Source organism: Sciurus carolinensis, chromosome 18 (genome assembly GCF_902686445.1).
Source record: "Sciurus carolinensis chromosome 18, mSciCar1.2, whole genome shotgun sequence".
Classification (NCBI taxonomy): domain Eukaryota; kingdom Metazoa; phylum Chordata; class Mammalia; order Rodentia; family Sciuridae; genus Sciurus; species Sciurus carolinensis.
In genome coordinates this window covers 19,593,540-19,606,606 of record NC_062230.1, presented here as the reverse complement: position 1 = coordinate 19,606,606, position 13,067 = coordinate 19,593,540, and the positions used below count along the sequence as shown (strand labels likewise).

General features: G+C 41.8%; 1 protein-coding gene across 1 annotated transcript; it reads right to left on the bottom strand.

Annotated features, from left to right (window-relative positions):
• Positions 1 to 5,097: 5,097 nt before the first annotated feature.
• On the bottom strand, positions 5,098 to 7,371 carry Sephs2 (selenophosphate synthetase 2). The gene has a single exon (XM_047533537.1). The coding sequence runs from the start codon at positions 7,194 to 7,196 to the stop codon at positions 5,844 to 5,846; it is 1,353 nt and encodes a 450-aa protein (XP_047389493.1). The 5' UTR covers positions 7,197 to 7,371; the 3' UTR covers positions 5,098 to 5,843.
• Positions 7,372 to 13,067: the final 5,696 nt, after the last annotated feature.

Below are 13,067 nucleotides of genomic sequence, written 5' to 3'. Positions count from 1 at the left end.
GTTTATCTTATGGGACTCCTCCATGATTTCCCTGCCAAAGGTGGGTATGTCTTGGACCTGTTTTACACAGGAAGAAACTGAGGCCCAGACCAGGAGACTCATCCCAATTCACCCAAAAAGTCAAAGGCTGAAGTTCAGCAGCACCCCCAGTGCTACTCAGCAAATGAAGGAAGCCTCCTTCTCCCAGCCACGGAGGACAGGAGGCAGCCAATGTGTGCTGAGGTCACTTACCACTGCTTTCCTGTCCTGTCCCTTCTCTTAGGCTAAGCTCCACCACCCTCTCCCCTTTCTCCCCCTCTTCTGCCTTTTCCTCCATTGCCTTCTCTACCACTACTTGTCCTTGATTCTAATTTCTACACAAAGCCCTGTTACCTCCACTACCTGCTATCTCCCTTTTGCTGCCCTGGAAGGTTTGGGTGTGAACCCTGCTTTCAACTCTAATGTTTCCTAGATTAATTAAGAGAACCCGGGCCAGAGAAGCATCCCATCATTTGATCATTTGCCTCCCCTTTTCTACTTGCCCATCCCAGGCTAGAAAATGAACCAGAGAGCCATTTAAATAGACAACCAGCGCAAAGTTCGAATTTCTCCTCCAAAGACTTGTCTTTTTTCTTTTCTTTTTTTCTTTTTCTTTCTTTCTTTTTTTTTCTTGGTAGTAGAGCCCAGGGATGCTTTACCACTGAGTTACATCCCAGCCCTTTTCATTTTTGTATTTTGAGACAGGGTCTCATTAAATTACTGAGGCTGTCCTCAAAGTTGCAATCTTCTGCCTCCGCCTCAGTCTCAGCCTCCTGAGTTGCTGGGATTAGTGTGCCACTGTGCCTAGCCAGGCTTGTCAATAGATTGATGATGGTACCATCTTCTACCACTAGGAGACACCCAGAGCTAAAAAAAATGTGAAAAGAGAGGGTGTTAAGTTCCCCAAGGTCTACTTCATTTGCTCATTCATTCATTCTCTTCATTCATTTAATATATTCTGAGCACTAACTATGGATCAGGCACTGTTCTAGGTGCTGGGGATATTGAACATCCCTGCCATCTTGGAGTTTACATAGCAAGGGATAATTTTAATAAAGCAAATTAATACATTCTCAAGATAATTATGGATTAGGATAAGAGCTATGAAGCAAATAGGGTGATAAGTTGGAGAGTAGCTGGGTGTTGGCTAGGAGGTCATTGATGACCTTTTTGAGGAGGTTTTTCTTGGTTATTTTGATTTTTGGTGTCAGAGATGAAACTCAAGGCCTTTGCTCTGCCACTGAGCTACAACCCTAAACCCTGTAAAGAGGTTTTATTTGAACTGAGATGGAACTGAAAATGAACCGGCCGGATAGAAAGTCTGAGGTGAGATTCCAGAGGGGACTGCAAGTACAAAGGATCTTGATTTGTTTGAAACCCAGTGGAAAAACTAATGGCCTAGAGTTTAGTGAGGGGGATAAAGGTAGAGATCTATAGCAGGGGTGAACTATGCAAGGATTTTGTGGAAAGCTATTTGAGAGTTTTGAGCAAGAGAAAAACTGAATTTACTTTTTTTTGATATTGAGGTTAACTAGTATTTATATTAACTTTACATATTCAGTCTTGAGTACCATAGTATGAGTATATTCCATTTGTTCTACAAGGTTGTTTTTTGTCTTCACTTGCTAGTTTTCTGCGTGATTGTCACTTTTTTTTTTTTTTTTTTTTTTTTTTTTGGTACTGGGGATCGAACAACCCAGGGAAGCGCTACAACCCCAGCCCTTTTGATTTTTTTTTTTTTTTTTTGTGGTGCTGGGGATTGAACCCAGGGCCTTGCACATGCAAGGCGAGCACTCTACCAACTGAGCTATCCGCCCAGCCCTTGAGTTTTTATTTTGAGATAGGGTGTCCTTAAGTTGCCCAGTCTGGCCTGGAACTTAGGTCCTTCTGCCTCAGTTTCCCAAGTAGCTGGGATTACAGGCATGTACCACTATGCCCAGCACTACTTCTTTATATATTATCCATTATCCTTCCAAAATAAGTTTTTTGGGGGGTCCTGGGGATTGAACTCAGGGGCCCGTGACCACTGAGCCACATTCCCAGCCATATTTCTTATTTTATTTAGAGACAGAGTCTCACTGAGTTGCTTAGGGCCTCTCGAAGTTGCTGAGCCTGGCTTTGAACTCCAGATCCTCCTGCCTCAGCCTCCTGAGATGCTGGGATTACAGGTATGCACCACCACACCCGGTCCAAATAAATTTCCACACAATTTAATGTACCAATGTTCTACTGGTTCCTTTTTTCTCTTTCCCCAGAGGTCTTTAGGTACAGAATGACTGGTTGCTCTCTAATCCGACCAATATAGCTTTGCTATCACTTCTCTGGCTCCCACATTTTTCTCTTTTTCAGTTTGCTCTTTTTTTTTTTTTTCTGGAGCACATTTTCCAGTTGTTTTTGTTGGTTGGTTGGTTTTGTTTGGAGGTTCAGGGATAGAACCCAGAGCCTCATTATACTAGGCAGGTGCTCTACCACTGAGGTGTAGCCACAGCCCTTCCAGTTGTTTCTTGAAAGTGTATGGGATGCAACCATTTTGATACCTTGCATCCTTGCATGTACTAAAATATTTTTATTCTACTTGTTTGAAAAATGTAACTTGGAATAGGATTCTGCATTAGAAAATCATTTACCCTCAGAATTGTGAAGATACTTTGCTTTTAGCTTTTAATTGGATGTTGAAGAAGTGTGATATTATTCTTATCCCCAAACTTCTGCGTATTATTGTGCTGATTTAGAAGCATGGACTGTGAAGTCAGATTTCTTAATCTCCCTGTATCTCAGTTTCCCCATTTTGTACAGTGGGGTTGTTGTACTAAGTTAAAATATATTGAAGACATAGTGCCTGGCACAAAGCATATACTACGTAACCATTTGCTATTATTGTTAATAGGGTATTTTGAACTTTAATGAAATTTGTGTCTTTTAAAATTCACTATGCTGGAGCTGGGGAGATAGCTCAGTCGGTAGAGTACTTCCCTTGCAAACACAAGGCCCTCGGTTCGATCCCCAGCACCCCCCCCAAAAAAAATTCACTATGCTGGGAAGTCAAGAAATATGTGACTTAAAACTTAAATTTTAGAAAATGCATATTATTTTTGATGTCTTTCTTCCATTTTCTTTATTTCCTCTTTCTGAAACTCCTCTTTAATGTTAAACCTCCTAGCCCACCTCTACATTTTCCCTTCTCTTGTGTATCTTTTTTCTTATCCTGCTTCCTTATACATTATCTTTTTCTTTTTTTTTTTTTTTGCCGTGCTGGGGAAATGAACCCGCGGGCTTGTGCTTGCAAGGCAAGTACTCTACCAACCGACCTATCTCCCCACCACCATTTTCTTAACTTTTTCCAATTCTTGCTGAAGTTTTTTTTTTTTTTTTTTAATTTAGTTTTCTATATTCTAAGTGTCTTATTCTCTTACTAATCATCATTTTGTAGGTACTTTGTCTCTTTTTCCCTTGCTACTCCCCATATATTCTCTTTAAGGGTTTTCTATTGTTTGTTTTTGGTTTGGCGATTGAACTTAGAGACTCCGGAGTGCTAGACATGCACTCTGCCATTGATCTATGTCCCCAGCCTTTTTTATTTTGAGACAGGTACTTGTTAAGTTGTGCAGGCTGTCCTTGAACTTGCCTTCCTCCTGCCTCAGCCTCCCAAGTAGCTGGGGTTATAAGTGTATGCCAACTTGCCTGTTTCTTTCTGTTTACTTTGACTTTTTTCAAGTTGAAAGCTTGCTTCAAATGTTTGGTGATCTTAGACTCCTCATATTTAAGAATGAGGCATTAAAAAGTTTAAAGTACCGGGCTGGGGAGATAGCTCAGTCGGTAGAGTGCTTGCCAAGCACAAGGCCCTGGGTTCGATCCCCAGCACCGCAAAAAAAAAAAAAAAAAAAAAGTTTAAAGTACCAAGTGAAGGTTTTCAACCGGGAAATGTCATGATATAGGGATTTTCAGAGAGCACCCTGAAAGTTTATACATCTGTTTTTCTGGGCATGTTCGTTTTCTCCAGAGTATCATCCAGTATTTCACCTGGAGAAAGGGATGGTTTAAGCTTCTTGCTCAGGGTTGCTTGTTTATTGGTACTAGACGCTGAACTCAGGTCCTTGCCCATGTTAAGCACATGTTCTACCACAGAGCTATATTACCAGTTCCTTGGTCAGGTAAGCTTGGAAAAGGGGCTGAGACGTGTCATTTTTAAGTTTTGAGTCTTCTGTTTTCAGTCACACTCCCTGTCCTCTGCTGTACCTAATGTTCTTGACCAACCCTTTCCCTGCACAAGTGAGAGGTTAAGTCACCTGACTATGTGAAATGGATGGAAGAATTTTGAGAAGTATAAAGATATAATTATCCTGTGTGTAAAGTTTTTTTAAAAAATGGTACTGGGGGTTAAACTCAGGACCTTGTGCATGCTAGACAAGTGCTCTATCACTGAGCTATATCCCCAGACCCTTTTTTTTTTTTTTTTTTTTTTTTTTTACTTTTGAGACAGGGTCTCACTAAGTTGCTTAAGGTCTTGCTAAATTACTGAGACTAGCCTTGAATTTGTAATCCTCCTGTTAGCCTCCCCAGTGGCTGGGATTATAGGGATGGGCTGCCACACCCAGCTTTAAACCCTAAGTTGCCCAGGCTGACCTCAAACTTGTGATTTTTCCATATTGGCCTCCCAAATAGTTGGGGTTGCACCACTGTGCACAGCTTTGTGTATAAACTTACGAACAGTATGTTTTTTGCCCGCCTCTTGTCCCCACTGTCCTATGTATCTCTGGAGCATATCTCCTTGCTTCTTGTTGGTATTCCCCGACTCTAGCAGCTTCTTCTATTCTGCTAAGTCTCTCTACCAACTTTCCAAGAATTGCTGACCTTTCTTTTGCTATTTTCTCACTTACCCTCTAATCTGTGGAGTTTATGCCCATTGAGTCCTCCTCTTTCATCTCAGGGAGAAGATGCAAAACTAAATTTGTGTGTTAAATTCCTTTGTCCAGGATCAGGGAAAGCTCTCTAACTTTGCCAGATACTAAATGTAGCAATGCGTTCATTTTATGACTGTAAAAGATTTAGAATCCCAAAGAACCAAACATTAGCCAGAAGTGTTTTCCAACAAGGTCACTCTTATTTATTTAACTATAAGAAATTACTCCTTATTAATTAAATCACCAGGAATTTTTAGCACAAAATTTAACATTTTAATGACCACCACATCCTGGGCTCTAGGACTTGCTCTGCCTTTCCCAATCCTTGGTGGGTTTTAGAGGGAAAGACATCATAAACAGAGACCAAGTCAGATGGTTGCAGGTCCTCCTTTCCCAGTCATTGGACAAGCTGCTCAATTCTTGTCCAGAGAAGGAAAGAGCCAGTTCCTCATAAAAATCTAATAAAGAATTTATTATATTATAAGATCTCTCTTAACAACTTAGATTTATCAACAATTTTGGTCCAAACTCATTGCTTCTTCTTTTTTTCTTTTTTTAATTTTGCAATTTACTTTTTGAGTATGTAATTTTAGTAGTCTCATTCCCTGTGCAGAAATGAATTAAACCAGTGCAAAGAAAAAACCCTCAAACTGGAACAGCCTCATCTTGCTTTGGAAAGGTTCTTCCTGCTCCTCCTACACCCAAGAGATAAACACATGTCCTCCCAAAGTCCAAAGTGTTACTTTTGGCCTTGGAATGTACATAAAGGCAGTTATTGATGGGCTGATTCAAGTCACTGAGAAAGGGCAGCTGGAACCACTATGCAGGCAGCCTTCTTTGGAAGTTTCTTAAAATCGACTCTTGAGAATCGTCCATGATTTTATATAAAAGCTCTAAGTTTCCAACAACTTCTGCTATTCCATTTCAGGAGCTAGGCTCAGAGGAGGCGTTGGAATTATCAGGAGCAAGAGCAGCAGCAGTGGCCCCACGAGGTAGAACCTCAATAACTCGAGGCTTGTCAATGATACGGGCCGTTCGGTTTCCCTTTTCCACAATGCCGACGATCCATGCTTGGTGACCCTCTCCGTACTTGGAAGATTTGATTTCAGAGCAAAATCGAGCTGCCTGTTCTCTTGGCAGACAAATTAGTAATCCCCCAGAGGTTTCAGCTGAGGTTCCCTGAAGTAATCCAAACCGCCCACTGGCCTTGCTGATGGCAGCCATCTTGGCAATGATCGGCAGATTATGAATGACAAAGGACACCTCATTTCTTTGCTGTTTTGCGAGGTTCTGAGAATGTCCTAAAATGCCAAAGCCTGTGATATCGGTGGCTGCATGGGCATTAAACGTATGCATTAATCCAGCAGCAGTTCTATTTAGGGTAGCCATATTGAACATAGCTTCCTGATAGGCCAGCTCTACCTCTTCTCTGGAGACCACCATTTTTATCTTATTCCACCTTTCAGGATTATCCAGCCATTGGTGGGCATTAGCGGCAACTTGAGTGCCTAATGGTTTGGTTAACACGAGCACATCCCCTACAACTGCATTGTCAGGCATTATGAATTCATTTGGCTGACACACCACCGTGGCAACTCCACCGATGATAATCCAAGGGTTGACCACTGTTTGTCCACCAGTCACTGCAGTGCCTCCCTCCTCAGCAGCATCCCGAAAACCTTTGATCATGAGTGGTGTTATCTTTTCTCGTTCCTCCTCATTCATACTCTGGCTAACACTGAGTAACATTAACATGTTGTCACATTCAGTAATGCCCATGGCGTAGAGGTCACTCAGCACATTAGCACAAGCTATACGCCCCATCATGTAGGGATCTTCCACCAAGGGGTAAAAGAAGTCCGTGGTCTGCACCAGTGATAGGCCTCCGTGCCTCAGGGGGATGACGCAGGAGTCCATTCCAATGCTCAGGAATGGAAAGGTTGGGCTGGGGCCTGCCCCGGAGGTCAAGCCAGCTTCCTGGGCCGCCTCTTCCTGGCCTCCGACCAGGCCCGAGCTGGGTTGGGGCCGCACGTCAGGTCCCGTCAGTCCCGCCAGGAGTTTGAGCAGCGTCTCCTGGGGGACCTTGCAGCCTCAGCCCTTCATGCCAGAGAAGCCGGTCAGCCGCCAGCTCGGGCTGAGGCCCAACGTCTGGGGATCGAAGGGCCGGTAGCTCGAGAAGCCCCGGCCGAGAGACAAGCCCGCCGGGCCCGAGGAGCCTTCCGCGGCCACAGACGCCGCCATCGCCTCTCCGCAGGCGCCCGCAGCGGCCTCCGCCATCGCGCCGGCCGGGCAGAGAGAGGAGGGGAGGGGCGGGAAAAAGAGGAGATGGTCCTTTTATTTTCTACTCAAGTTAATTTGAAGTAACAGTCAGACATTACCAGAAGAGCTTCTCCCGGCAGGTCTCGCGCCGCAAAACTCACTGCCCACGCCGCCTTCCGGGCCTCCAAGTGAAGAGCCGCCGGCCTCTCTTATTTATACGCCTAGTGATTGACAGCCCCCCTATCCAATGAAAACTCGGCCTCTGAGAGGCGGGCTTCCTTTACTCCAAAAGATGCATTACAAATGAACCACCCGCTTGCAAACTGATCCAGGGAGGTTACGGAACGTCACGTGCTTTAGTATGTTCCGTTCCTCGTAATTTAAAAAATCTTTTGAAAGTGACTGGCGTAACTCTGCTCCCCTGAAATCACTTTACCAAAGTCTAGAATTCTTGCAGGCTAAAGAAGATCGATCACTGGACAAACCTCGTGAAGGTCAGAATAGTCCTGGAGTCACTTGACAGCGCATAAGATCAGTCCAGGATAGAAAAATAGCTCAAGGGAAAAAGCGGGGGAAAAAAATGAGAAATTAGAAATTAAGTTACTGCCAGTAAGCGAGCAAGTTGATATATCAATATAATGAAATGTTAATATGGACTTTAATGAAATTTCGGACTCACTGTCCAGACACCTCCATGGGTTCTGATGCTGTTAGGGTCACAGCATTATCTCTTTTGGTGTCAGCTGTTTCATCTCTGCAATAGAACAGCTCACCTGTGCCTTCTAAGACGCCTCTATCTCTCTTAAGTTAGTATCTGTGAGAATGTGTGATATATCCATGAAGGGCAACTTGCCAAAGTCTATTAAAATTACAACTGCCTCCAAATACTTTTGACCCAGCAGTTCTAAGTCTAGAATTTTATCTAACTGTACTCACCAGTGTGGGAAAGGATACCTTATTTATTGCTGTGCTGTTTGTAATATCAACGTACTGGAAACAGTTTATGTTTATTAACTAGGATTTAAATAAATTATGAAAAAAAATTGTGGTAGTCCGCATAATGAATATTATTTATTTATGAAAGTTAATTACTTGTATGAACAACATCAATATGGATAATCTTAAAAATGGAGTTGTGGCTCAGTGGTAGTGCGCTTGCCTGGCGTGTGTGAGGCCCAGGGGTCGATACTCAGCACCACATATAAATAAATAAAAGATCCATTGACTCTAAAAAAAAACATTTAAAAAAAAGTAAGTTGCAGAAAAACACATAAAAATAAGATGTCATTTATATAAAGTTCAAAACCAGGCAAAACAGTAACAAAAGATACATATGTAAGTTAAAAAAAACCTTTAAGAGGCAAGAGAGGGCTGGGGTTGTGACTCAAGTATGTCACACATACTTGCCTAGTATGTGTGAAGCACTGGGTTCCCTTCTCAGCATCGCATATAAATAAATGATTAAAATAAAGGTCCTTCAACAACTAAAAAAGTATTATAAAAAAGGAGGCAAGAGAATGAATACAAAATTTAGCATAGGGGTTATTTCTGGGGAAGGGTACATGGAAAGTTTTTGGGCTACACTGAATTCTGATTTCTGGGCTGGTGGTGGGTACATGCGTGTTCTCTAAATCATACAGGGCTGCGGTGTGGCTCAATGATAGAGTGCTTGCCTAGTATGTGTGAGACCCTGGGTTCAATCCCCAGTGCCAAACAATGAAAATCATTGAGGTGGGTGGGGATGGGAAGGACTGTAGATTGAGACAGACATTATTACCCTATATACATGTATGAAAAAATGTTTTTTAATAAAAATTTTTTAAAAATGAAAATCATGTTTTTCTTATGCTTTTTGTCATTTATTCCTTTCTTTTTTTCTTTTTCTTTTTCAGGGTTTCTCTACCAGTGAGCTGTATCACCAGCCCATTTTATTTTTTAAATTTGGAGAACTAAATTTTTTGAATTTAGTGAACTAAATTATCCAGATACCTCAAACTTGTAATTCTCTTGCCTCATCCTCTTTGGGATTATAGGCATGGACCACCATGCCAGTTTGTAATTAACATTTTGAATAAAGAAAGTGTGCTGTTTCAGAATTTTTTTTTAAATGATGTAGTGAAAAAAAAAATAGATGTGGAGGGCCAAAGACCTTTGGATTTTTCTTTCTTTTTTTTTTTTTTTCAGTACTGGTGATTGAACCTAGGTCCTCAATGCATGTTAAGGCAAGCTATATCCTCAGCTCAACTCTTGGATTTTAACCTCTGCATTGTTCAATCAACATAATTGGACTGTTAACCTTGAGGAAGTTGATTTTTTCTGCACCTTAGTTTTTACTTCTGTAAAATGAGGATCATAATCTCTGCTTAGGACCTGGCATGAGAACCTTATGAAAACCTCAGCTGTGAAAAAGGCCTTTGCAAAAATGTTCATTGTAGTGTATTCATGAAATATTACTCATATTACTAAGGGGAAAAGGAAAACATTTTATTATGTCTGTAATTTCTGGAGTTAAAAAGTGACTGAGGTGTTGCTGGTTGTTTGCTCTCGGTTCTCTGGACTTTTCCCTCTCAATTGTGATGTGTAATTATTTACTGGGGTGACAATGCCACGACTATGTCTTCTCCACTAGTTCAGAAGCTCCAGGAACAGGAGCTGCTCTGTTCTCCCACTCTTGCTGCCCTAGCACTTTATATGGTAATAACAATTGTTGAATGAATAAATCATTTTAGGTAATTATTTGTACAATTTGCCGAGTGCATTCGATAAGCCATGGTGGTAAGCATTATGCATTGATTGATCTTTTCATTTCATCCTCATAGCAGCCCCAGGAAATTGGCATTATTATTTTCATTTTACAGATAAGAAAACTGAGAGCCCAGAAAGGGGAAGAATCTTGTGCAGGGTTAAAAACTGGCAAGCATGGGCTGGGGTTGTAGCTCAGCGATGGAATGCTTGCCTGTCACAAGTGAGGCCCTGGGTTCGATCCTCGGCTCCACATAAAAATAAATAAATAAATAAAATAAAGGCATTGTGTCCATCTGCAGATATATATATATATATATATATATATATATGTATATATGTATTATATATATAAAATACACACACACGCACATATGAAAGCGGGGAAGGAATATAGTGAGATTCAAACCCAGGTCTGACAGACCTGCTTGATAATACTAACAACCCCCTCCACCCTATCCCTCAAGCAAGGTGTCTCTGCGGAAAAGGTGTTTATCCAGTAGTTCCCTTATGGATAGGACATTGCTACTTGGGAGCAGTGTTCACTTAGACCAGTGCAAAGAAAATATTGAATCTGCCGTGCCACTGACCAATCCACTTAACTCAAAAAACAAGTTCGTGTTTTTCTGAACTCTTGTGCAAGTGATCCCTATGGATGTCCCAAGAGTGATATTTGTGACTGTGCGTCATGAGCACTGGAAAGCATCCACTTTATCCTGTTTTTGTTTTGCACTGAGAGATCCACTGAACTATGTTTCTCATTTGGGGTAAAGCATGTGAGTCAAAGATTGCAAAGTTTTAACTTTAACTGAGGGTGGGGGTGGGAGAGCAGGCATGGAAGAAAAAGGAGTTTTCAAGAATAAGAGGATCTGAGGGCTGGGGTTCTAGGTCAGTGGTGGAGCGCTTGTGAGAGGCACTGGGTGTGATCCTCAGCACCACACAGAAATAAATAAATAAAATAAAGGTCCATCTATAGCTATATGTTATTATGGGGCACAACTTAAGAACAGACCCATCACCACTGAGAAGTCCAAATTTGAGAGTCTTTATTAAACTGGTCGGCTGACTGTCTCACACAATGCCCCCCAAAAATGACTATTGGGAGAGCAGCCCCGACCATAGGGTTGTAGGGGTTCTTAAACCAAAAATCACATCAATCATAAGTGTCTGTTGTTATGATTTGAAATTACAAACTAACATCATGAGATCATCAACAGAGGGGGAAGTGGGTCAAAATGACCCTTACCTAGATACAAACTAAAGAATGGCTACTAACATCCACACAATCACCATTCACATGGTACATTGTTTAGGAGCAAAATAGGAATCAAAAGAGAGCAATTTTTTATTACATAAGAATTGTCATTTTGTATTGCTAACCATGCCATACCAAGTAACTGATGATGGGAACAGAGGCGGGGTGTTCCCATGGGAGAAGCTTATTTCCTACATAACATGGAGTCTCAGAGCAAAATGGAGTCTGTCTGGACTATAACATTCTCATGGAGCCAGATCTGTCAGCCCATCACAATGTGTGTACACACACACGTGCGCGCACACACACACACACACACATGCACACAAAAGAATAAGTGGATCCGAGACCCAGCACCACATTTGTTTTTTCACCCACAAAAAAAGCACTTGGACTGCTGGGTGCGATGGTGCACGCCTGTAATGCCAGCGACTCAGGAAACTGAGGAAGGAGGATCACAAGTTTGCAACCAGCCTTGGCAATTTAGCGAGACCCTTTCTCAAATTAAAACAATAACAACAACAACAACTGTAGAAGTAGCTCAGTGGTAAAGTGTCCCAGTACTGGGTGGGGGGAAAGCATTTGAGCATAATTAGGCATAATTAATAAAGCATATAGTTCATTATGATAATAATTTGGAGTTATAACACTTAGGTTTTAAGATTCAGTACACTAATTTTTTAACCGTGGCAAAATATACATAACTTCAGTGTATTTTTTTGTTTTCATTTTTGTTTGTGCTGGGGATTGAATCCAGAGCCATTGCAAATGCTAAACATATGCTGTACCACTGAGCTACGTGCTCAAACCAAATGTGTGTGTGTGTGTGTGTGTGTGTGTGTGTGTGTGTGTTGCTGGGGATCAAAACCATTGCCTTACACATGCTAAGCAAGTGTTCTATCACTAAGTTACATTCCCAACCCTACCCCTATCCCCCTACTTTTTTTTTTTGGCAGTACTGGGAATTGAACTTAGAGGCACTTACCCACTGAGTCACATCCCCAGTCCCTTTTTATTTTTAAATTTCAAGACAGGGTCTTGCTAAGTTGCTTAGGGCCTCACTAGGTTCCTGAGGCTGACCTTGAATTTGCCATTCTCCTGCCTTAGCCTCCCCAGCTGCTGGGATTATAGGCGTGCACCACCAAACCCGGCTACCCAGTACACTTTTAATGACATTTTTTTTTTTTTTTTTTTTTGCCTATTATAAAATAATTTTGGGCTGGAGTGGTAGAGCACTTGCCTAGCATGTGTGAGGCACTGGGTTCAATCCTGAGCACCACATAAAAATAAATAAAATAAAGGTATTGTGTCAATCTACAACTAAAAATATTTTTAAAAATAATTGTTGTTCTTATAGAAACATACATCTTAGTAAAAAGGGGAAAATTAAAATAACCTGAAATTCCACTTGGCAGAGAGACATATTCTTAGTGGCTAGTACTTTAGATATTTCCCTTGATATATGGTGATAGGCACCACCTCACATTGAACTCCAGGGGGTGCCCTGTCTCCCTCCACCCTGTATGCTCTGTGTTTGTATGCACACTTCTTTTTTCTTAGCAAAAACAGAATCATCCCATTTCTTCCTTCCTTCTTTCCTTTCCTTCCCTCCCCTTCCCTTGCCTTCCCTTTTGTACCAGGGATTGAACCCAGGGGCACTTAGATCACTGAGCCACATCCTTAGTCCTTATTTTTTGTTTCAAGACAGGGTCTCCTGAAGTTGCATAGGACCTCACTAAATTGCTGAAATTGGCTTTGAACTAGCAATCCTCTTGCTCCTGTCTCCCAAACCACTGGGATTACAGGCGTGTGCCACTGTGCCTGGCTGTTACAGATTATTTTTTTGCCCTGGTCCTGGAATCAAACCCAGGACCTCATGCATGTTAGGCAAG